This window comes from Liolophura sinensis, chromosome 4 (assembly GCF_032854445.1).
Source record: "Liolophura sinensis isolate JHLJ2023 chromosome 4, CUHK_Ljap_v2, whole genome shotgun sequence".
NCBI classification, from domain to species: Eukaryota; Metazoa; Mollusca; class Polyplacophora; order Chitonida; family Chitonidae; genus Liolophura; species Liolophura sinensis.
The window spans coordinates 23,272,739-23,297,663 of record NC_088298.1 but is presented as its reverse complement, the minus strand read 5'-3'; the positions used below and the strand labels follow the sequence as shown (position 1 = coordinate 23,297,663).

Sequence of the window (24,925 nt, the reverse complement as noted above, 5' to 3'; positions counted from 1 at the left end):
TCACACTCAGTCACATTATACTGAAAAAGGGCCAGCCAGTCTGTGTTCCTTGCTTTAACCTTTGTTTTAACGAGGCAGCAACGAGTAGCATTATTGAAGCCTTTTGTATGACCCGATCCGGGTTTGATTCCAGATTTCCCGATTTTGAGTCAGTGTAAATCGGTGATGGCTCAGATATTCAAAGCATTGACTAACTCCTACTGTCAGTCCCTTCACGTATGAGGCTACGTGCTAGAATCCAGTTGTCGCTGCTTCGGCTGCGACTTTAAGGTGCCTTTCAAAGTGCCGAGGTTTACGATCTGCGATGTCATTAAAATTATTTAATAATTTACTTGATTGGAACTTTGCGCCAAACTCGGCGGTGGGCAGCGTTATTGTTTATAGGAAACCGGACATCTGCAGGTTTCTGGCAGACCTTCTCATCTGCAACCGGAGCGGAAGCCAGCATGAGCTGGATTCGAACTCACACCGATGGCATTGATGAGAGACTTCGGTGTTATTGTGCTGCTCTAGCACGCTAACCAGTAGACCTCGGAGCCCACCCCAATCCCGAGGTGAAGTAGCTGCAAATTAAAAAGCAATTAAATAGGTAAATGAACAGTAAATTTCTGCTGATGGGAATGGGAATACGGCTTTACAACAACAGAGTGACGTCCCTTTGTGACATGGCGTCGTCGCTTTATGGCACGGTGGAGCCAATCTAGTAATTTTAACATCGGGTGGTATATATAGAGTATAGATAACCAATCGAGCGGGATTAGATTGATACTCTTCATAAACTGTGATCTTGTGTAGGCGTTGGTGCAAGAATAATGATGTTTTAGCGGTTAATTCATCTAAACACGATCACTGACAGGCAAGGAGCCCGCCTGTGCCGTAAAGCGAGAACGTTATTGTGAAGTGTGACATCACGCTGTTGTCACCTAACCCGAAAACAACCAGTTAGCAGAAGGTCTACTAAGTTTATGAATGAATAAATTTACATCGCTTTCTAAAGAATAAACTAACTGCTTACTGAAACACTTGAAAGGATGGTCTTTGATCGTTGAGAAATTAGAAAAAAATTAGATAGTTCAAATGAAGTAAGTACAATTTAAAAGTAAATATTTGCTGTGACAAATATAATTAAATATTGCTTACTGATTTAAGCATATAACACGGACAGAGTGTGAGTTTAACAATGCAGCGTATATAGAGGATTTGATAGATCACCGTGTATTTGTTGCCACAGCTGGTACATGTATGCGTTGAAATGCAGGCATAATCATGTTTCACCGTTACATTTTCCACAACGGCAAATTCACACCATGGTACATGGCACCCGATGGCCCTAGAGAACAACGTTGTGAAACTTTGCATCAATAATATACATTAAAGAATCAAAGCTGTTACAAATTCTTTTCGACTAAAACGCAGGCCTATATAAATCACTTCGAATTTGTCTAATTTGTCATTCGCCATTATGAAGATTGCAATCGTGCTCTTCGGCTTGCTAAGCCTTGTCGAGTTTTCTGGTAAGCTTCTTGATCTTATATGTCTGACCATTTTCATTTCTAAATTCTGAAAATATTTTACAAGGCTAATGTTCAGATTTAAACAAGTGTATATCACTTACACTAAAAAAATTAGTCTGTTAAATTTAACAGAAAGTGATGAGTGATGCTAGAATGTATTCTGTTATTACAGCAGATTATTCTGTTAAATATAACACACATATTCTGTTATTTCAACATAACCATTCTACTAGACTAACTGGATATTATGTTGAACGTGACACAATACTGTGTTAGAATAACAGAATACATTCTATCATCACTCAGACAACATATTTTGTGTTAAATTTAACAGATTAATTTCTTGAGTGTATATACGACGGCGGTTTAAAACAATTTCATCAACTCATTTATAACAACACCATTTTGCTATATATTCGGGTCTGTAGACGTTTTACTAAAACCAATAAACACAAGACGAGTTGAACCAATCTATATATGGTGTGATTCAACTGCTCCATTATTAGATAAGATACACTCAAGAGTTATACGGTGGGGGTGGGGGGTTGTTGATTTGTAATGGCGTTTTCCGCACACACAAGAGTTATCATGGACAGACCTTCATATGTATACACAAGTGAATTCTGTTCAAAGCTATGCACAATAACATATAATGAACATGGACAATATGCAATAGGTGTGTAATACTGAATACGACCATATGCAATAGGTGTGTAATACAGAATACGACAATATACAATAGGTGTGTAATACAGAATACGACAATATGCAATACGTGTGTAATACAGAATACGACAATATGCAATACGTGTGTAATACAGAATACGACAATATGCAATACGTGTGTAATACAGAATACGACAATATACAGTAGGTATGTAATACAGAATACGACAATATGCAATACGTGTGTAATACTGAATACGACAACATGCAATAGGTGTGTAATGCTGAATACGACAATATGTATTAGGTGTGTAATACAGAATACGACAATATGCAATACGTGTGTAATACAGAATACGACAATATGCAATAAGTGTGTAATACAGAATACGACAATATGCAATACGTGTGTAATACAGAATACGACAATATGCAATACGTGTGTAATACTGAATACGACAATAAGCAATGCGTGTGTAATACTGAATACGTATCAAGCATAGTGTTGCAGAGGATGCCGTGCATTGTCCTCACTCAGCGTTGAAGATCACATTGCTCCGAAGAGCCTCGTCCGCCTTGTCCTAAAATTTATAATATGAACGAATGGCACATGTTGTATATAAAACAGATAAATTCTACTGCTGGTATAGGTCATTAAAGGGTTTCAATTATCTGGACAATTTTACATAAGCTGGGTCTAAATAGGGTAGTCTGATAAAGATTTGGCGTTTACCTGGTCTAAAGCACTTAGTTTCGTGTTGTTTTGAAGTTTCTGCTTTGTGGACTTTCGGTAATAACCGGGGTCCGGGATCCGGTGGATCGTAAGTTGTCATACGTTTTCTGACTGATGACGTCATTTCTCTTCAGGTTATATTGGAAATTGCTCACACATGCTTCCTTCTTGATAGTGTTATTACTTGGCAATTGTCTGAATTTGGATGTGTCACTGATCAGATATATTTTTTTAGATAGGTAGATTTACACCATTATCTTTGTCGAATTTTGTGTTGTGTCAGTATGCATTGTGCGTTTTGCTGTGATTTGCAAATTTGCTTATACAGTATTAAATATTCACCAGGACATTTTGATGTCCTGCTTTTTGTGTCCAATTAAACATTTCGTTTTTCTTTACTTCCAGGTGCCTTCTTTTTCTATTTTGGACGATCTAAAACAAAAACACCTCAGCCAAAATGTAGAACAGGTAAGTTACTGCACACCTATTTATTGTTTTGAAATAACTTTCCTTCTAATATATGAAAGAAAAAGAAAAAATAAGAAGTAAAATAAAATAGAATTACTGCAAGTAATGTACAAGCACGCGATGAAATGACTACACACAATATATTAAACTGGCCCTCTGCCTAATGTCAACCATCTCTTGACCAGTGATGTTTCAGGTTCGAGTCCACTGCTGTCCGTAAGTTAAACGTTTTTTTATATACCCATCAATGTGAGTTGGTTTTATCTGGGAAAATGACCCCTGGTTTATAAGCACCAAACAAATTCGCTAAGAAAGAAATAAGATAATTTTATAACATCAAAAAATCTCTTCTGTTTCGCCTCAATATAGTTCGATTCCTGTTTTTCACAAGAAAAGTCTGTAATGGAAACAACAACAACAAAGTCAACAGCAACCCATCTTCTGGTAAGTGCATCCGTTTCCATGGAGTGTATAAAACAGAACAGCTGATGTTACTGTCCAGGTAAAAGATCCCCACTCACCACAAAATGTCCTATTCTGAATGTATACATTGTATTTTTTCTTCCTTCCCCAAAGTTCAAAACGTAGCTTGTGCATTTTACGGAATTCATTCATGCGACCTTTGGTCTGCAAGTTTGTTTCTGCGGTTTCCCTAAATCTAATTCACCGCATCTACCAAGTTAAATTCTCTCTTTCTTTTCCTTTGGATTTTCGGTGGGCCTATATTGTTGAATATAAACTACCAGGCAAAAGAAAGGTTTCACCCACTTCTTGAGCCCATAAAACAAAAACAAAGTCAGATATAAGAATTAAGAAGATTGGTTTATAAACAGGAATCATTGTGAAATATTCTCTCAAAAAGGCTTTAAAATATTGGCATTCAATTGGCCACAAAACACAATGAAAGAGACAAGGGGTCAGAAGAAAAAATTACACAAATGTAAAGTTAACTGGCAAGTGCATGTAAAGTCACAGTATCCACAGAAATGAAGGACTACAGTCATCAGTAGCGAGTGTGGCCACCCTGGGCATCAATGCATGCAAGCACACGCCTCCGTATTGACGTCGTCCGTCGCCGGATGACGTCAGCTGGGGTAACGTTCCATAGGTTTAACAGAGCTTGCTCAAGTTCCTGTTGGTTAGTTGGAGCAGGCACCAACTGTCTCAAACGGCGGTCAAGGTGATCCCAGAGATGGTGAATGGGGTTCATGTCTGGTGAGTTGGCTGGCCAGGGCAACACGATGACGTTTGCGGTCTCGAGGTAGTCTGTAAAAATGCGGGCAGTGTGAGGTCTTGCGTTGTCGTGTTGCAAGATCGATCCTTTTGGCTGTCATTAAAGGAAAGGAACGACGACAGGTCTCAGTACCTCATCAAGGTATCGCTGGCCAGTCAGATTACCTCGCACAATAACCTGCTGCGTCTTCATTTGGTCACAAATCCCTCCCCAAACTATGACGCCTCCGCCTCCAAACGGATAAACCTCTCTTACGTAGTTTGGCACGAGACGCTCGCCTCTTCGTCGGAAAACTCGAACTCTGCCATCGTTCCTGAATAGACAGAACCTGCTCTCGTCTGTAAACAGCACTCTCGCCCAGTCACGTCGCTGCCACCGACGTACAATACGTGCCCATCGCAATCTGCGTTGACGGTGTAAAAGGGTCAAGGCCATCCTACGGAAGGGGCGGTAAGGTCGTAAACCAGCTGAACGAAGACGACGCAGTGTTGTCCTGGGGCTGATGACATGGCCTAGTGCCGTCCCCGCTGTTGACGTTGCCGTGACGAATCGGTTTCGGAGGTGGATCTGCCGGATGTAGCGATCTTCAGCCGCAGTTGTTACCCTCGGTCTTCCCGATCTTGGTCTGTCTTGGGTCTGGCCTGTCTGCTGATAGCGTATCAACAACCTCCTGATGGTGGTTTGGCTACAGTTGAACATTCTTGCAATGTGACGTTGCGAGACTCCCATGGTGGACATACCGATGGCCTGGTGTCGTTGCGCTTGCGTAAGTCTTGGCATACTGTTGGTGTTTTTTCTGTCACTGAATGTCTGCTCTTTCGAGCAAGAGTATTTATGCAACATTACCGCACGTGCATCACGAGCCATGCCTCAAAAGGACGTTTTGCATGTTATCGCAATTTCACAATTCCAATTGCTGCGTTCGTGACGATGCGCTCTGGTAGAGGAAACGATGCAGTCATACACCATGTCCTGCTTAAACTCAAATCCGGAACCGCGCTTTTATTTTTTTTATGACAAAAAATACGGTGAAACCTTTCTTTTGCCTGGTAGTTTATCTCTTTTGTCTACCTATTTCATGTCCACAATGTTATTATGTGTTTTGTGGATTTTTCCGCCCTACCTACGCTTTTCTGTTTTCTAAAAAGTCATTTGTGCACCTGAATCTACTGAGTTTTTGTTTCCGTGTCTGATTTCAGATTATTGTGTGTGCTCGGGATCAGGCGACCCACATTACAAAACGTTTGATGGCGCCACCATCCACTTTATGGGCATCTGTAAATACACCCTGGCGAAACTTCTCGACAAAACGAACAAATGTTACTTGAACGTCGAGGTTAAGAACGAGCACCGTGGCTTCAACAAGAAGGTCGCCTACACACGACTGGTTGACGTCAAAATCCAGAATTACGTCATTCGTCTTCACCAAGGACGTCGTGTCTTCGTAAGTATTGATAAATGCCAACCTGTCAATCAAGACAACTTGTTTTGACCAATCCTAAAAGATTGTTCGTAGTGTCCAACTTACAAACACAAAATCAGGTGTTTTAGGTCTTTTATATTTATATTGTATTCTTTCATAAACCGGCATTCTGCTGGTGGGCTAAGCACCCCCATGGTCAGGTCACTTTGAATTGTTTTGATGTGATTGTATGTTATTTTCTATCAGACTGTTGTCGCTTCTCTGGTTTTACTCTGTATACTGTACTTCTATCACACTGTTGTCGCTTCTCTGGTTTTACTCTGTATACTGTACTTCTATCACACTGTCGTCGCTTCTCTGGTTTTACTCTCCATGCTGCACGTCTATCACACTGTTGTCGCTTCTCTGGTTTTACTCTGTATACTGTACTTCTATCACACTGTTGTCGCTTCTCTGGTTTTACTCTGTATACTGTACTTCTATCACACTGTTGTCGCTTCTCTGGTTTTACTCTGTATACTGTACTTCTATCACACTGTTGTCGCTTCTCTGGTTTTACTCTGTATACTGTACTTCTATCACACTGTCGTCGCTTCTCTGGTTTTACACTCCATGCTGCACGTCTATCACACTGTTGTCGCTTCTCTGGACCACCCATCGTGGAATGCTTTGATAAATAAGGGACAAAAACCCTTAACTCTAAACTTGTAATTGTACTGACCAACGGTAGTTTTAAATTTTTTTATCAGTTTAACGTTAAGAGTTTTCCCTCAACCTTCAGATAAACAAGATGGAGAAATTCTTACCGGTCACCTTGACTAATGGCGTCGCCATCACTCGCAGCGGAAACAACGTTGTGGTTAAAACAGTCTGTGGAGCCGAAATCATGTTCGACGGAAACCACGTGGTTACCGTCAAAATACCAAAGCAATGGGGCGCCAACAAAATGAACGGAATATGTGGTTCCTGTAACGGCAACTCTAAAGACGACTTCATGACCCTAGAGGGCGTCAACGTCGCCCGCAATGGCAACAAGTATAACCTGATTGGAAACAGCTACAGAGTACCCGATGACTCGGATCAGCCACATTTCCAGTAAGTTGACACAATCATTCTGAGGCTACTTTTCCAGTAAGTTGATACAATCACTTTGAGGCTACTTTTCCAGTAAATTTGATACAATCACTCTGAGGCTACTTTACCATTAAGTCGATGCAATCAATCTGAGACTATTTTTGCAGTAAATTGATACAATCATTCTAAGGCTACTTTTGCAGTACATTGATACAATAATTCTGAGGCTACTTTTCTATTAGGTTGTTGCAATCATTCTGAGGCAACTTTTTGGCATGGTTGATACAATAATTCTAATGAAATTGCGGATTCGTGGGTTTCCACCGGGCTCTGCCCGGTTTCCACCCACCATAAGTGCTGGCCCCGTCATATAAGATAAATATTCTTGAAATATTCTTATTTGAATAGCAATCAAATAAATAAATAAATAATTCTAAGGCTACTTTTCCATCAAGTCGATATAATCCGTCTGAGGGCACTTTTGTGCAATCATTCTGAGGATACTTTTACATTATGTACTAGTTTTGTAGTATATTTTTCCATTAGGGTTATACAGGGGCTCTGAGGAGACTTTTGTACTAGGCTGATACAATAATTCTGAGATATTGTTTTTCCATTAGGATGGTACAATAATTCTGAGATATTGTTTTTCCATTAGGATGGTATAATAATTCTGAGATATTGTTTTTCCATTAGGATGGTACAATAATTCTGAGATATTGTTTTTCCATGAAGATGGTACAATAATTCTGAGGATATTTTTTCATGAGGCTGATACAATAATTCTGAGGACACTTTTGCACTAGGCTGATACAATGTTTCTGAGATATTGTTTTTCCACTAGGATGGTACAATAATTCTGAAGATATTTTTCTATTAGGCTGATACAATAATTCTGAGATATTGTTTTTCCATTAGGATGGTACAATATTTCTGAGATATTGTATTTCCATTAGGCTGATACAATGTTTCTGAGATATTGTTTTTCCATTAGGATGGTACAATAATTCTGAGATATTGTTTTTCCATTAGGCTGATACAATGTTTCTGAGATATTGTTTTTCCATTAGGATGGTACAATAATTCTGAGATATTGTTTTTCCATTAGGATGGTGCAATAATTCTGAGGATATTTTTCTATTAGGCTGATACAATAATTATGAGGATATTCATCCATTAGGATGATACAATAATTGTGAGGATACTTTTCCATTAGGTTGATTCCATCATTCTGAGAATATTTTTCCATTAGGATATTTTTCTATTAGGTTTATGCAATCATTTTGAGGACACTTTTCCAGTAAGTTGATACAATGATTCTATGGATATATTTGTGGAGTAAAAAAAGTCGTATAAGAATCTTTTTTGATGAAATGACATTTTTTTTATGGATGGATAATGTTAATTATCCAACACACTGAAAAATCTTTAGTAATCTCATAAAGATATAGCAAAGGCCGTCGTTTCTGCGGATGTTAATGTAATACCAGTGGCTACTTCCCAGTATAAATTGATCAGTATTTTAAGGCACACTTCTGCTCAACTGATAAGGTAACAGCTTTGTTCTAGGTAGATATAGCAATACCACGGACATACTAATACCAGAATAAAGTGACAAACATTTGGCTTACGAAGTGTTCCAATTTAACCAGATCAATCCAAATTTCACTTGTTTCAACACTAATCCATCCAGATCCAATCTCAGCTCAGCCATATCCAATTTCAATTCATCTAGATCCAATCTTAATCCAGCCACATACAATCTTAACCCAGTCGTATCCAATCTCAACCCAACCTGATCCAATTTCAATCCAGGAAGGTCCAATCTGACTTTAACCAGTTTCTATCTCAAATCAGACTCATCTAATCCCGCTTTAGCAAGCTCCAATCTCAATCTTAATCTCAATCCAGTCAGATCCGGTCTCAATTCAACTAAATTCAATCTGAATTCAGCTAGATCCAATCTTAATCCAACCACATCCAATCTCAACCAAGCCATATCCAATATCAATCCAGCTAGATCCAATCTCAACACAGCCAAATCCAATCTCAACCCAGCCTGATCCAATCTCAACCAAGCCAAATTTAATCTCAACCAAGCCTGATCCAATCTCAACCCAGCCATATCCATTCTCAACCCAGCCAAATCCAATCTCAACCCAGCCAAGTCCAATCTCAATCAAGCCTGATCCAATCTCAACCCAGCCAAATCCAATCTCAACCCAGCCAAATCCAATCTCAACCCAGCCATATCCATTCTCAACCCAGCCAAATCCAATCTCAACCCAGCCAAATCCAATCTCAACCAATCCTGATCCAATCTCAACCCAGCCAAATCCAATCTCAACCCAGCCTTATCCAATATCAACCCAGCCATATCCATTCTCAACCCAGCCAAATCCAATCTCAACCCAGCCAAATCCAATCTCAACCAAGCCTGATCCAATCTCAACCCAGCCATATCCAATCTCAACCAAACCTGATCCAATTTCAACCAAGCCTGATCCATTCTCAACCCAGCCATATCCAATCTCAACCCAGCCAAATCCAATCTCAACCAATCCTGATCCAATCTCAACCCAGCCAAATCCAATCTCAACCCAGCCTTATCCAATATCAACCCAGCCATATCCATTCTCAACCCAGCCAAATCCAATCTCAACCAAGCCTGATCCAATCTCAACCCAGCCATATCCAATCTCAACCAAACCTGATCCAATCTCAACCAAGCCTGATCCATTCTCAACCCAGCCATATCCAATCTCAACCCAGCCAAATCCAATCTCAACCAAGCCTGATCCATTCTCAACCCAGCCAAATCCAATCTCAACCCAGCCATATCAATCTCAACCCAGCCATATCAATCTCAACTCAGCCAAATCCAATCTCAACACAGCCATATCCAATCTCAACACAGCCAAATCCAATCTTAACCAAGCCTGATCCAATCTCAACTAAGCCTGATCCAATCTCAACTAAGCCTGATCCAATCTCAACCCAGCCTGATCCAATCTCAACCAAGCAGATCTAATCTGACTTTAACCAGTTTCTATCTCAAATCAGACTGATCTAATCCCACTTTAGCCTAATCTCTAATCAGTCAGACCCATTCTCAATGTAGACAGATCCAGTCCCAAGTTCAAAATCCCCCAGTCCAAATCACAATTTTGCCAATTTTTATCTGAAATAAGCCAGTTCCAATCTCAAACCAAGCAGTTAATCATACAATGTCACACAAAACCAATGACATACGGTTTTCTGTTTTAGATGCAAAAGGGTTCCACCGTTCCCAGTGTGCACCGCCCAGCAGATGACTCTGTTCCAGGACTCTCCTCAGTACTGCGGCCTCCTCAAGAACCAGGGTGGATCCTTCGCGGACTGTATCAAGAGCAATCTGGTCGACATGGACGGTTATATGCAGAGCTGTAAGATGGACCTTTGTGCCAACTACCAGTCAGCCTTGGAGGAGAAGACTATCTGTGAATCCCTGGAGTCCGCCGCTAAGGACTGCGCCAATAAGGGCATTCTGATCGACTGGAGACAGCCAACTTTCTGCCGTAAGGGAACCATTTGTCGCTTTTAACAATCTAACCAGAGTTGATGGACAATTCTTAATTATGACAATAACAACAAGGGTTATGACATTCTGACAGCCATTGTATACTGAATGAAACATAGTTGATTTATTTATTTGATGAACTGATGTTTTACGCCGAACTCAAGAATATTTCACTTATACAACGGCCTCCAGTATTATGGTGGGAGGAAACCGGACTGAGATAACATTGTAAAACAGACTCCGCACTTCACGGAAAAAAACTCAGTAAACTGGATACAAATTTTATTTATTTATTTATTTGATTGGTGTTTTACGCGGTACTCAAGAATATTTCACTTATGGCGGGAGGAAACCGGGCTCAGCCCGTGGGTAACTCACGTCCATGCGCAGGTTGAAGGCAAACTTTCCCACGTACGGCCGGAGACCGCATTGGTGAGAGGCTTCTGGATCATTACGCTGCGCTAGCGCGCTAATCAACTAAGCCACAGAGACCCCCCAACTTTATTTAGAGGCCCTCAAACTTAGGTGTGTTTTGCAAAGGAAAAACTGTGGTAAACCTTGTGTAAGCTAATAAAACGGCGCTGAAGAACAAGCAATATTTAGACTTTAGTTAAACTAGTTTACATCAGTGGTAATGCTACTTAAACGCAAAGAGTTCAAAGTTACGTAGTTTACACATTTTAGTAAGCGAGCCTAGGGAGGCCTTGGACAATAACGAATTGCAGATAGTGTTAGAATATAAAATATCTTTCCCTTTTCAGCCATGACATGTGGTGCTAACGAAGAGTACAAATTCCAAGCGCCCGGGTGTGAAGCCACGTGTGTGAATGACGACGTCAGCAACTGTGTCGATCCCCCATCAGAGGGATGTGTGTGCAAAAGCGGATTTGTGAGGAGTGGAAACGCATGCGTAAAGAAGTCTGAATGTGGATGTGTGGACAACAATGGCGATTACTATCCCGTAAGTTACCACAGGATTCTATGTATTCCCATAGTAGTCTGCGTTGACACGAATTCTTGGTTGGTGTTGGTTGGTGTTTGGGATATTAGGCGTGTACTAATCCACCGATCGGTCTGATATACAACACAACTGTATTGGCTTCAACGAAACTGCTGTATATTATTTCGGGTTGGAGAAAGCAAACCGTGTATTTTTGTAAGATGCTAAGCCTCAAGTGGGACTACCGGCTTTAGCAACTAAACACGAAACTGTCTAAAATTATCACAAGTAAGTGTTCACCCCCAGTTCCTAGTCTTCACCATATTCCCACGGTCAACAAAGTACAGAACATTATGTGTTGCTTTCTTTGCTGATACGAGGGTCTTCTCTATAAGATCATGGTGTCCACACCAGGCAGGTTAGCAACAGCCCTACGTCAAGGGGTTTGTCAGGTACCTGGCCAGAGGCGGTGGTTTCCGCCCATCTATTCAATATTCCCTCAAACTATAAACCCTGACTATTGTCCTGCGTGGCACGCGGCATGAAAATCTCAGTCTAATAATTAAATAAACCGTTTTGAAGGCCTAGTTGAAAAAGGTTGCTTCTATGTTCTTCAGCTAAGTTAATGGTATTGGCAGAGGTAAAGTGAAAGTGTTGAAAGTCATTTTGAAGCACCCACAAAAGTTCAATATCAAAATATTCAATATGTGTAAGAGTGTGTATGTATGCTTGGGGTTTAACGTCGTACTTAACATTTTTTTAGTCATACGACATGGAGGAGTCATTGTGTGCACATATATTGTGTCTTCTTGTAGCAGGGCCTGTCCATGCCCCCAAAGTACTGCCGCCATTGAAGTATCAAGTCAAAGACATCAGACATGATACCCCACCCAGACACATTATACTGACACCGGGCCAACCAGTCCTATTCCCTTTGCAGTAACCTTTCATTGCTGAGCAAGGCATTAGCAAGTAAAAAATTTAAAGTCTTTGGTGTAAGTTACAGTAATTGTGATATTCTTTATTTATTTATTTGATTGGTGTTTTACGTCGTACTCAAGAATATTTCACTATGGTGGGTGGAAACCGGGCACAACCCACGACCATCCGCAGGTTGCTGCAGGCTTTCCCACATATAGCCGGAGATTAAGCCAGCATGAGCTGGACTTGAACTCAAAGCGACCGCATTAGTGAGAGATTCCTAGGTCATTACGCTGCAGTAACGCGCTAAACAACTGAGCCACGGAGGCCCCCATATATTTTTTACAAGTCATGCATTGTCACCAGTGCTGAGTAACTTTGCTTCGTGTTATTTAATGTCAATATTTCATTACTTTCTCAGATGGGATCCGAGAAGAGGACAGAAAACTGTGGCGAGGTGTTCCAGTGCAAGTTCGTCGGCGGCAAAAGTGTTCTGAAGAAGATCCAGAGTGGCATCACGTGTCACAAAGACGCCACGTGCGGAGTTCAAAATGGAGAACACACGTGTGTGTGTAAACAGGGATACGCTGGGGATGGCATCAAATCCTGTATCAATCTGAAAGGTGAACTGATCGATAAACCAATGAGTAATCCAATCGCTATGACAGAAAAAACATCAGCTTTCAAGAGGGCGTTTTCCAGTCTCGTACGCTATGAATGAACTCCATTTCATTTTTTACGCGAACATAACAGTCACCTTAAACAATTGAAATGATAGGGTGTCGTTAGGAAAGGTCTCTTCTGGAATGCATGCATAGGCGCTCCTCACAGGGGTATTTACCTCTTTGTGTGGTGCCAAGTCAGTTCTTAAAATATTTTAAAATCAAAGGTGGCGACAAATCGCTAAATGGATAAATGAAATGGTTAACTTCGTACGACAAATATAATTAAAACTCTGAAAAATAAACCAATTTAAATTCAGTAATGGTTCCTAAGTGGAATACAGCTAAAAGATATCAATGTTTATCAATGCAATCTAAACTACATCAGGTTAGATTCAAATATCGTTACGATAAGTTAAATTACACTGTAATGATAATGGTCTTTATTTCAACCAATAAGAACTTTTGCCCCTTTCCAGATCGCTGTACCTGTACCGGAAGTGGGGACCCCCATTACTACCTGTTTGATGGACAGAGAATTGACTTCATGGGCGTCTGCATGTACACCCTGAGTGAGTTGACCCAGAGGGCCAATGAGTGCTGGTTCAGCGTTGAGGTCAAGAACGAACGTCGTGGTTGGAACTGGAACGTAGCCTGGACAAGAATGGTGGACTTTGCCATCTACGGACAGAAAGTCAGAATCCTTAGTGGACGCCGTGTTCAGGTAAGGTTGATAAGAGGACCATTGTGATTGGTTAATGCTGTTTTGTTAGTTTTCAAGTTTTATGTCGTTATTCAGTTCTATCTAAACACAAAGAATGTGGACAATAAGATTTAGTTTTGCTTCAGAATAAATCCAAAAAAGCATGACACAAAAAATCATAAATACAGAAAATATACGCGGAGTTTCGGTTATAATGGTAAAGGCACACAGCCTGTAAACCAAAACAAATCGCACGATCATCGATTATTAGATGCTATTTTGGTAAGCACCATCATGTCATGGAAATTTACAGTGAAGATGTAGTACATCTTTCTGGCAATTTTAGGTGAACCACAAAAACGAATCAACATTCAAACTTGTGGGTCTATGGTGTTATACCATTTTCAGTTTAAAATCTTAGATTATGAAAACAGAAAAATATAAAATCCCTCGAAACACAAACATTAGCAAAGGAAATATACACCAGATTTTGATTATGGCAAAATCACATAGCTCGTAAAAAATCACATTGATTACTTGATATTATTTTGGATTAATTAAGCCATTCTGTTAACCTGACAGATCAACGGCCGCACAAAATACCTTCCTATCGAGCTGGCCGGTGGCAAGATGCGAGTCTTCTTCAATGGTAACAACGTTCAAGTCGACACCGACTGTGGTATCACCGTCATGTTTGACGGTTACGGAAAGGTTGTTGTCAACGTGCCAAGTCACCTTGGCAACCTTCTCCAAGGTATCTGTGGTAACTGCAATGGTCGTCAGGATGATTTCAGAACTAAAGATGGCGCTGATGTGTCAAATGACAGAAACCGATTCAATCTAATTGGCATGAGCTACTCCGTCGTCGACGATTCCGACGCCATCACCAAGGGGTATGGTCAAACTGTTGTTCGATTTCCTCTGTCACAGATTACTTCATCTTAGTAGTTGCATAAACAGAACAAGAATAAAGGAAAACAAAAACAGTCTGAATCTTTGCGGATAATAATCTTTTAAGTGAAGTCAGGAAAACCATGTTTTGGTAGTAGGCCTATTTAACATTTGGAAAGCAGCTTACTTTCCTTTCACAAGAAAAGAACTTACAAGAAAACAACTTACAAGAAAGCAACTTACTTCTTTTTCACAAGAAAGCAATTTACTTCTCTTTCACAAGAAAGGAACTTACAAGAAAACAGCTTACAAGAAAGCAACTTACTTCTTTTTCACGAGAAAGCAATTTACTTCTCTTTCACAAGAAAGCAACTTACAAAAAAGCAACTTACAAGAAAGAAACTTACTTCTCTTTTACAAGAAAGCATATTACTTTTCTTTCACAAGAACGCAACTTACAAGCAATCAGCTTACAATAGAGGATTGAGTGTGGGTCTTGACAAAGTTGTTAAGACAAGTGTCATTGAAGTGTCATCAAATTAAGCAAATATTTCTTTAATTCCTTTAAATTTTCAAGATAAAGGGCCTAGATGTAGCTGTTTCAGTCAAAAGTGTTTCACATTTTATTCGCTTTGTACTTAGTATGATTCAGAAAGAGACTCGCCTTTTAGATTCTACATTATACAGAACCTATTTCCCTGCATAAGCAAATGATGAGTCCGAAATTTGGGTATTCTCTTAGTGTGTCACTTCATAGTCTTGATAATTGATAATAATGGATAATTCATAAACTGTTGATTTTGCGGAAGGTTTGATCACGCACATATTTCACTTTCTCCACAGATGTACCCCTCCGATCGACCCACCCAAAGAATGCCCAGCCGCCTTAGCACAGGCCATCACGGGTGACGACATGTGCGGTATGATCAAAGACACGGCCGGCCCCTTCAGAGAGTGCATCCTGGCAGGTGTGGTTGACGTGGAGCAGTACTTCGACAGTTGCCGTTCTGATATCTGTCAGTATGATGGAGGCAAAGGCTTCACCACCGAGGAACTCGTCTGCGACTCTCTATCCGCTTTTGCCGCCGTCTGCAATAACTACGGCTACGAAATCTTCTGGAGGACAGCTGATATGTGCCGTGAGTTCCCACACAGTTTTCAGGGTTTAATCTCGCGCTTTTTCATTTAAGTCCATATCAAATTTAATCTGTATTAATTGCTTTTTGATTTGATTTGATTTTGATTGGTGTTTTACGCCGTACTCAAGAATATTTCACTTATACGACGGCGGCCAGCATTATGGTGGGTGGAAACCGGGCACAGCCCGGGGGAAACCCACGACCATCCGCAGGTTGCTGGCCGACCTTCCCACTTACGGCCGGAGAGTAAGCCAGCATGAGCTGGACTTGAACTCACAGCGACCGCATTGGTGAGAGGCTTCTGGGTCATTACGCTGCGCTAGCGCGCTAACCGACTGAGCCACGGGGGCCGCGTATTAATTGCACACTATATTACCGCATGTGTACGAATTGCTCATTATTTTACCACATTTGTATGAATTGCAAATCATCTAACCACATCCGTATGCATTACACATTATTTTACCACATCTGTATGGATTGCACATTATCTTATCACATCTGTATTAATTGCCTCTCACCATTGTGATTTAAAGTCAAGCTTATGCTGACTTGACAGCCTCTCCGGCCATAGGCGGGAAGGTCTGTCATAACCAGTGGGTGGTCATAGGTTTTGTCTGGGCTCTGCCCGGTTTCCTCCCACCATAATGCTACCTGCCGTGGAATAAGGGAAATATTCTTCAGTACGGTGTAAACCGTTACCACATTTAAATGAATCGCACTTTACCACTTCTGTATTTATTGCGGATTACTTTACCACACTAGTATTAAATGCACCTTCCCGTAACAATTCTGTATAAGTTAAAGCTAACCATACCTGTATTTCTTTACCACCCTTGAGTAAATTAAAGCTTACCAAACCTAACTTGCATTGATTACAGCCTTACCTTGCGGTCCTAACGAAGTCTACACCACAGCCGCCAACCCGTGTCCAGAGACCTGTAACGGTCGTATAACGGGAGCCGCTTGCAACGGGCCACGTGTAGAAGGCTGTCAGTGTAAACCAGGATTCGTAATGAGCAGTGACATGTGTGTGCCCAAGGCCAAGTGTGGGTGTAAGGACAACCAGGGCAACTACTACCCTGTAAGTATAAGCCTGGGGTCAGTATTTGTAACTATATTTAGGTGCCTTATGCTGTCTATACAAAAGAAAACTTTTACCGCTTTAAAGAAAATCGGGTCTTAGCTATGTAGTCTTTTGTTCATTCGTGCCTTTGTGGTAAGGGTTTTTTTTTTGCAAGAAAGCTTGGTCCCTTGTGAAAATACCTGGATAGCCTGGATGGTTTGTCTGCGAATGGGTGGGTAGTTTCCTTCAGTCAGGATAACTGGAAAGCTGCGATGGTGAGGATGTTTCCCTCAGTCAGGATAGCTCTGAAGCTGCAGTGGTGGGGCTGTTTCTTTCAGTCAGGATACCTGGCAAGGTGCGGTGGTTAGGTTGTTTTCTTCAGTCAGGATACCTGACAAGGTGCAGTGGTGGAACTGTTTCCTTAAGTAAGGATACTTGGCAAAGTGCGGAGATGGGGCTGTTTCCTTCAGTCAGGACAAATGTGCCTTCAACAAGGTCACCTGGCAAGCTGCTGTGGTGGAATTCTTCCCTTCAGTCACGATATTTGGCAAGGTGCGGTGGTTGGGCTGTTTCCTTCAGTCAGGATACCTGGCATGGTGCTATATTTTGTGCCTGGCAAGGTACGATGTTTCCTTCAACCAGGATACCTTTCAAGATGGGGTGGAGGGGCTGTTTCCTTCAAGCAGGATACCTGGCAGGGTGCGGTGGTGGGGCTGTGTCCTTCAGTCAGGATACTTGGCAAGGTGCGGTGGTGGGGCTGTTTCCTTCAGTCAGGATACTTGGCAAGATGCAGTGGTGAGGCAGTTTTCTTCAGTCAGGATACTTGGCAAGGTACGGTGGTGGGGCTGTTTTCTTCAGTCAGGATACTTGGCAAGGTGCGGTGGTGAGGCAGATTTTTTCAGTCAGGATACCTGGCAAGGTGCGGTGGTGGGGCTGTTTCCTTCAGTCAGGATACCTGGCAAGGTGCGGTGGTTGAGCTGTTTCCTTCTGTCAGGATACCTGGCAAAGTGCGGTGGTGGGGGTGTTTCCTTCAGTCAGGATACCTGGCAGTGTGCGGTGGTTGGACTGTTTCCTCAGGCAGGATACCTGGCAATGTGCGGTGGTGAGGCAGTTTTCTTTAGTCAGGATACCTGGCAAGGTGCGGTGCTGAGGCTGTTTTCTTCAATCAGGATACCTGGCAAGATGCGGTGGTGAGGCAGTTTTCTTTAGTCAGGATACCTGGCAAGGTGCGGTGCTGAGGCTGTTTTCTTCAATCAGGATACCTGGCAAGATGCGGTGGTGAGGCAGTTTTCTTTAGTCAGGATACCTGGCAAGGTGCAGTGGTGGGGCTATTTCCTTCAGTGAGGATACCTGGGAAGGTGCAGTGGTGAGGCAGTTTTCTTCACTCAGGATAGCTGACAAGGTGCGGTGGTGGGGCTTTTTTCTTCAGTCAGGATACTTGGCAAAGTGCGGCGGTGGGGCTGTCTCTTTTAGTCAGGATACCTTGCAAGGTGCAATGGTGGGACTGTTTCTTTCAGTCAGGATACCCGGGAAGATACGATGGTGGGGCTGTTTCTTTCAGTCAGCATACCCGGGAAGATGCGGTGGTAGGGCTGTTTCCTTCAGTCAGGATACCTGGAAACGCGCGGTAGTTTCCTCCACACTCCTCCCATAAACCAGTCTGCTGTCATGTGAGCGAAATATTCCCCAATACGGCGTATAATAAAAGTTAAATAAACCGATAAACAAGTAACTGGTCATATTTAGAACATGGCACAAATGTAGATGAATTGTGAAATATCAGAAAGATCAGATCCCGAGGTGTTTAGTTTTAAAGGCTGCTGAAAGAAGTGCCAAGTAGATGGATTTTTTTCAGTTTTATAGTAACTGTTATAAGTGTACACCTTTTCATTAAGGTTTTAAGATTTAGTATTCAAATTGTCTGTCTGTCATTATAATATTGTCATGTGTTTTTGCCGGGTTTCACAGTGCTGCATGAGTGAATACATACGACGCAGCAACTGCACCTAGACGTTCGATTATTATCAAATAAAGAAACAATTGACTGCGACCTTCTTCAGATCGGTGCTGGGTTCCGCAGCAAGGACTGTTCCACAGTATTTTCCTGTAAAAAGTTCAAGGGTAAGGGCAAGCTTGTGTCGGAGGTCAGCGGTCAGAAGTGCCACAAATACGCTACCTGTGGGGTTAAGGACGGTGAGATGAGATGTGTGTGTAAGGAAGGCTATGCCGGCGACGGTGTCTACTCCTGTATCGACACAACACGTGAGTCAAGTTAAGTCTTCAATTTTCGTGTCGATTGTAAATAAATGGACAGAACTGCAGGTTTGTGTCATGCACGCCTTTGACATGTGGGCTTGACACATAGGCTCTTGACATTTAAGCTTTTGATACCTAACCTCTTTCATGCTGTACCTTGCGGTGTATACCCTTTGCTTGTAGGATTTTGTAACGAAAGCTCTTTCCATGCAGAATATTGTCACGTGAGGTCTTTTCAGCTCTTACGTGATCTTCTCGTATACAATGTTTTCGTGCAGTTTGGAAACAGGTTATCACGTAAGCGCTAAGATCTTGTTACGTACATCCCTGGCAAGCAGGTTATTGCCGTGTAGGTAGCTGACACGCAGGTTGTTGACATGCAGGTTGCTGACGTGCAGATTGTTGACATGCAGGCTGCTGACATGCAGGTTGCTACCGTACAGGTTGTTGCCGTGCAGGTTGCTGACGTGCAGATTGTTGACATGCAGGCTGCTGACATCCAGGTTGTTACCGTACAGGTTGTTGCCGTGCAGGTTGCTGACGTGCAGGCTGCTGACATGCAGGTTGTTGACATGCAGGTTGTTGCCGTGCAGGTTGTTGCCGTGCAGGTTGTTGCCGTGCAAGTTGTTGCCGTGCAGGTGTTGACATGCACGCTGCTAGCATGCAAGTTGCTGGCATGCAGGTTGTTGCCGTGCAGATTGTTGTCATGCAAGTTGTTGCCGTGCAAGCTGTTGCCGTGTAAGTTGCTGCAACGCAAGTTGCTGACGTGCAGGCTGCTAACATGCAGGATGTTGCCATACAAGTTGTTGCCGTGCAGGTTTCTGACGTGCAGGCTGCTGACATGCAGGCTGCTGACAAGCAGGTTGCTGACATACAGGTCGCTGACATGCATGTTGTTGACATGCAGGTTGCTGACATGCAGGCTGTTGACAAGCAGGTGGTTGCCGTGCAAGTTGTTGCCGTGCAAGCTGCTGACGTGCAGGCTGCTGACATGCAGGTTGCTGACAAGGAGGTTGCTGACATACAGGTCACTGACATGCATGTTGTTGACATGCAGGTTGCTGACATACAGGTTGTTGACATGCAGGTTGTTTCCGTACAGGTTACTGACGTGCAGGCTTCTGACATTCAGGTTGTTGACATGAAGGATGCTGTCATGCAGGTTATTGCCGTGCATGCTGTCGCCTTGCAGGCTGCTGGCATGCATGTTGCTGACATACATGTTGATGACATGCAGGCTGCTGACATACATGATCTTGAAGCATGAGACTGTTTTCACGCAAGCTCTGGTCACGGAGGTCATTAACACGCATAATGATGTCACGTAAATCTTATCATCCAGACACTTCTCAGTTTTCAATTTACCGATAAACGTAACCACTCATGACAATCCTCCATGATTTTTAATCTTGGTTCTTCCAGGATTAATCTCCCTCACAAAATGAACTATTACTGTTATTATTATTATTATTCCATGTCTCGACGCTTAGCATAGGCGATAGTACTTGCTAACTATGACTATTGGTAGGTGATATCTGGTGTTTTCGACATGGCGTTTCAGTGAGACAGCACCATACACGACTATGTCGAATAGTGCTCTGTAGGGCTAGCTTTCGCAATGGGGACCGGAATACCACTTACAAAAAGACATTGTCGCTAGATGACAAAAAGAATGTTGAACGCAATTTCTCCAACATACAGTCTATCACAGTCTATCTAGATATATTTATTTATTTAGTAGATTAGTGTTTTACGCCGTACTCGAGAATTGTCGCTCTAGAAACAAATCTCTGCATTAAAGACTGTGCTACACCTGACCATAACCCTTGTGTCTCTCTCCTCTTTCGTTTCCTTCCAGCAAAATGCCGATGCTCCGCTACCGGAGATCCTCACTACAAGACATATGATGGACAGATGATCCATTTCCAGGGGACATGTCGCTACACCTTGACCCAGTCTACCACCACCAACGACGAATGTGCCTTCAACGTGGAGGTGAAGAACGAGAACCGACACGGCAACAGCAAAGTCTCCTGGACAAAAATGGTCGCCTTAGAGATGTACGGATTGGAAATTCTGCTGCTCGGCGAAAACAAAGTTTTAGTGAGTTTTGCAGCCAAATAGCATCACATTACAGCATCAGTTGCAAAAGTTAAACAATTAGTCTTTGTAGTTAATGTGAAAACAGTTTCACAATGTTTTATTCCAACAAAATAATTATCATTGGGAAACATTTCAATTTATTTGCAATTTCGTCTTGCCTTTAAAATAAATTGTCACTATGACAAAGAGCACTCCTCGCGGTGCAGAACTGGGAATTGTTGGAAGAAAGCATTTCACGCAGTTTCAACAAAAATGTCTGTGATTTATTTTATTTGGCCAGCAGTATTGTGGGTGGAAACCGGACAAAACTGGGATAAAAATTAAATGCTGGAACAGAAAATGCGAGTCCAACAAAAAACCCTCTTTTTTCAACTTCTTCAGATCGACCGTGAAGAGAAATTCCTGCCGTTCTCCATGAAGGGCGGAAAGCTACGAGTGTCCCTCGTAGCCGGCAAGGTACAAGTCGATACCGAATGTGGCATCAGCCTCAGCTTCGACGGTGTCCAAGACGTCATTGTTGAGGTTCCCAAAGAGTACGCCAACAAGATGACTGGAATCTGCGGCGACTGCGATGGGGAAAAGAACGACTGGAAGACAAAAGAAGGAGATGATTTGTCTGAGTATGAGGCAAACGAGAGAGACACTGACATCGGCAACAGCTACATTGTGGAGGAGGATTATTATCCGTCCGATGAAAAGTGAGTATTTTCCCTGGGAACGTCTTTAAAACCGTGATTTGTAGGTATGACTTGTAATATGTATGTATATGCTACGTATATTTAAAGGTAAAAGTGGACATTACCTTGCTTCTACTGTTTTCTGGATCTTCATTGCAGTATTCCATATTGTTTGGCGAAAACTTGCATGCTCAAACAAAATGTATTAATAAAAACAGAAAGATTTTGTACAGGAAATCAATTATAGCAACAGAGGAATTTCTGAAATTTAAAAAGAAAAACAATTACAGTACCGAATATCAACAATACATCTATGAAATACAAAAAGAGAGAAATACATGTAAATCAGCAGAACCACAACGAATTTCGGACAAGAATTCCATGAAGTAATCTCTTAAGTTTTAAAATGAGATGATAGAAATGTTCAGTTGGAAATCCATGGAACCCCCAAAACTTCTATAATAGGGGAATTTCGAGTCAGAACTTTTCTGTCATCAAACGTAAAAGCAGTCCTACTGTGTCATGTGATTGTTAAAAAATGTAAGGCAAACTTTGTTGGGCACAAATCAGACCTCTTTCCTTTAGGAACTTCTCAAGTTCACATACGTTCAAATTCTCAATTTTCTCCGCCAATCGTCTCCTCTAAATGACTTTTGATGGCACTTTTTCAGGCGCCTTTTGACAGGTCACATGATGCAGTGGGACATTTTTGACCTTCATTGGTAAAAGAGTTCGAACTCGTTACTTCCCTATTGAATTCTCTTCTGTCTTTACAGGTGCAGTATAGTTAAACCACTACCAGGGTGTGGCAAGGTAACTTACAGGAAGTTTGCCGGTACCGATTACTGCGGGTACATTATTGACATCACTGGTCCCTTTAAAGAGTGCATCCAGAGCGGAATGATCGAAACTGAAGGTTACTTCGAGAGTTGTCGCAAAGACCTGTGCGCCTACAAGAAACAAGGTCACCTGAACAAAAAGAAGGTTGTCTGCAAAGCTATGACGTCATTCGCCGCAGCTTGCAACGCCGAAGGCTTCGTCAGCATCTGGAGAACTGAAGAATTCTGTCGTGAGCGTTTCTGATTGGTGAAAACTTGTGAAAGAAGTATAAAGATTTAATACCTTTTTAAACAAAAACTGTTCAACTATAACAAAACCTAGTTAAGTGAGAAAACAAAAAGTTTACCAAGGCTTCTTAAATCGCTATTTAGGGGGCCTCCGTGGCCGAGGGGATTAGCGCGCCAGCGCGGCGCAATGACCCAGGAGCCTCCCATCAATGCGGTTGTTGGCTTCCTCTCCGGTGGCACATGGGGAGGTCGTGGATTTCCCACCGGGTCTGCCCGGTTTTTTCCCACTATAATGCTGGCCGCCGTCGTAAAAGTGTAATATTTACTTTACTTTACTTTAATTTATTTTTTTACTTTAATGTTTACTTTAATATTTTTTTATAATCGCAAATGGCGAAAGGTGCCTCCCCTTAATGTTTCTAAATGTTCCATTGGTTTGGTTACATGCTCGAATCCAGTTCTGACTGGTATGAGTCCGGCCTGGGTGTCAGGTAGCCCGCGAAGGACAATGGTTTACTTCCGGGACTCAGGTCTCTCCGTTAATCTTAATCCCTATCACACTGATATAAGGTAACAATGCCTGATTATGTCGTTAAACAGAAATGGAACAAACATAAATTTAGGGCACCATTGGACAAAATAGACAAACACTGACCTGGGACCCGTTTCACAAAACGCACGTAATGTTACGTGCACGTATCTTCCATGGCAACCAGTATTGTAGGTATTACGTCGGCATGGTAGTTACGTAAACGTAGCTCTTCGTTCGCTTTATGAAACGGGGCCCACTTCTCTTCTTTGCTCAGCCTTGGAATGTCCTAAGGGCCAGGTGTACAGTACTAGCGTGAGTGCTTGCCCTCCCACATGCGGAGAGCCTGCCCCGGAAAAGTTCTGCGAGAAGCCCGCCAGGGAAGGTTGCCAGTGCAAAGAGGGATTCGTCCTCAACGACAAGAAGTGCACCAAGAAACAGGACTGCGGATGTACCGACGAAGAAGGCAACTATATGCCAGTGAGTAACTACTTCCGGTCAGGGGAAATATAAACTGGTACATTGCCTGTTGCCATGGTAACCGGCGATCTTGAAAGCCTCATGACAGACGGAAGGAAAAAAACATATAACATATATTTTTTTGCCTGTTATATTGATTTCGCTGCTTGACTCTACTGGGGGACGTCAAAATATAATTTTGGGTAGACAAAAAAGGTGCAATTGTCGATGGAAGCCGATGATCAAGAGAGCAACGTCAAACATTTGAACTGAATTTTAGACTGAAAATTTAAAGACAGCTTCGGGCCATATTTGAATGGTAGGGATGTGGAGTATCCATTTGGAAAGAGAAAACCCTCGAGTTCGGTGCTTGTCGAGTCATAGCTAAGACGTTAAAATCTGTAATTTTGGTACTTGTAAGGCTTGGCGCTTAGCTTACAATAAAGCATAGGCTAGGTACTGGTCTACTTGGTGTCAGTATACCGTGTCTGCATGGTGGAGCGTCATGTGTAATCTCATGGACGTGGCCTTCCAGTGAGGCAGCATTGTAGATATGTTGACTCTCGTGAATTGCGCACTGCAAGGAGATAGCTTGATGCCGTCCCTGAAATACTCAGTAAGTGAATGTTATGACCCAAGCTAGCAAGCAACCAAACAAACAATAATCTACAGGCTGGCAGGAAGTTGTACATGTATCGGAATGCGTTGCCATAAAAGTTGTTCAATTCAACCGTGATACCGCATAAAGAGCTCTGATAAGAAATGGTTCAACTGGTACAACTACATAGAGCACAATGGCACAAAGTTGTTCAATTCAACCGTGATACCGCATAAAGAGCCC

At 42.1% G+C, this 24,925-nt stretch overlaps 1 protein-coding gene across 1 annotated transcript; it reads left to right on the top strand.

The window, feature by feature from the left end:
• The first annotated feature begins 1,462 nt into the window (after positions 1–1,462).
• LOC135464532 (zonadhesin-like) lies at positions 1,463–24,138 on the top strand. The gene is made up of 17 exons (XM_064741957.1): positions 1,463–1,514; positions 3,319–3,381; positions 3,751–3,825; positions 5,815–6,059; positions 6,820–7,133; positions 10,380–10,669; positions 11,433–11,632; positions 12,954–13,155; positions 13,674–13,918; positions 14,480–14,790; positions 15,632–15,927; positions 16,809–17,011; positions 19,054–19,255; positions 21,108–21,352; positions 21,734–22,050; positions 22,806–23,098; positions 23,903–24,138. The coding sequence occupies exons 1-17, from the start codon at positions 1,463–1,465 to the stop codon at positions 24,136–24,138; spliced, it is 3,789 nt and encodes a 1,262-aa protein (XP_064598027.1).
• Positions 24,139–24,925: the final 787 nt, after the last annotated feature.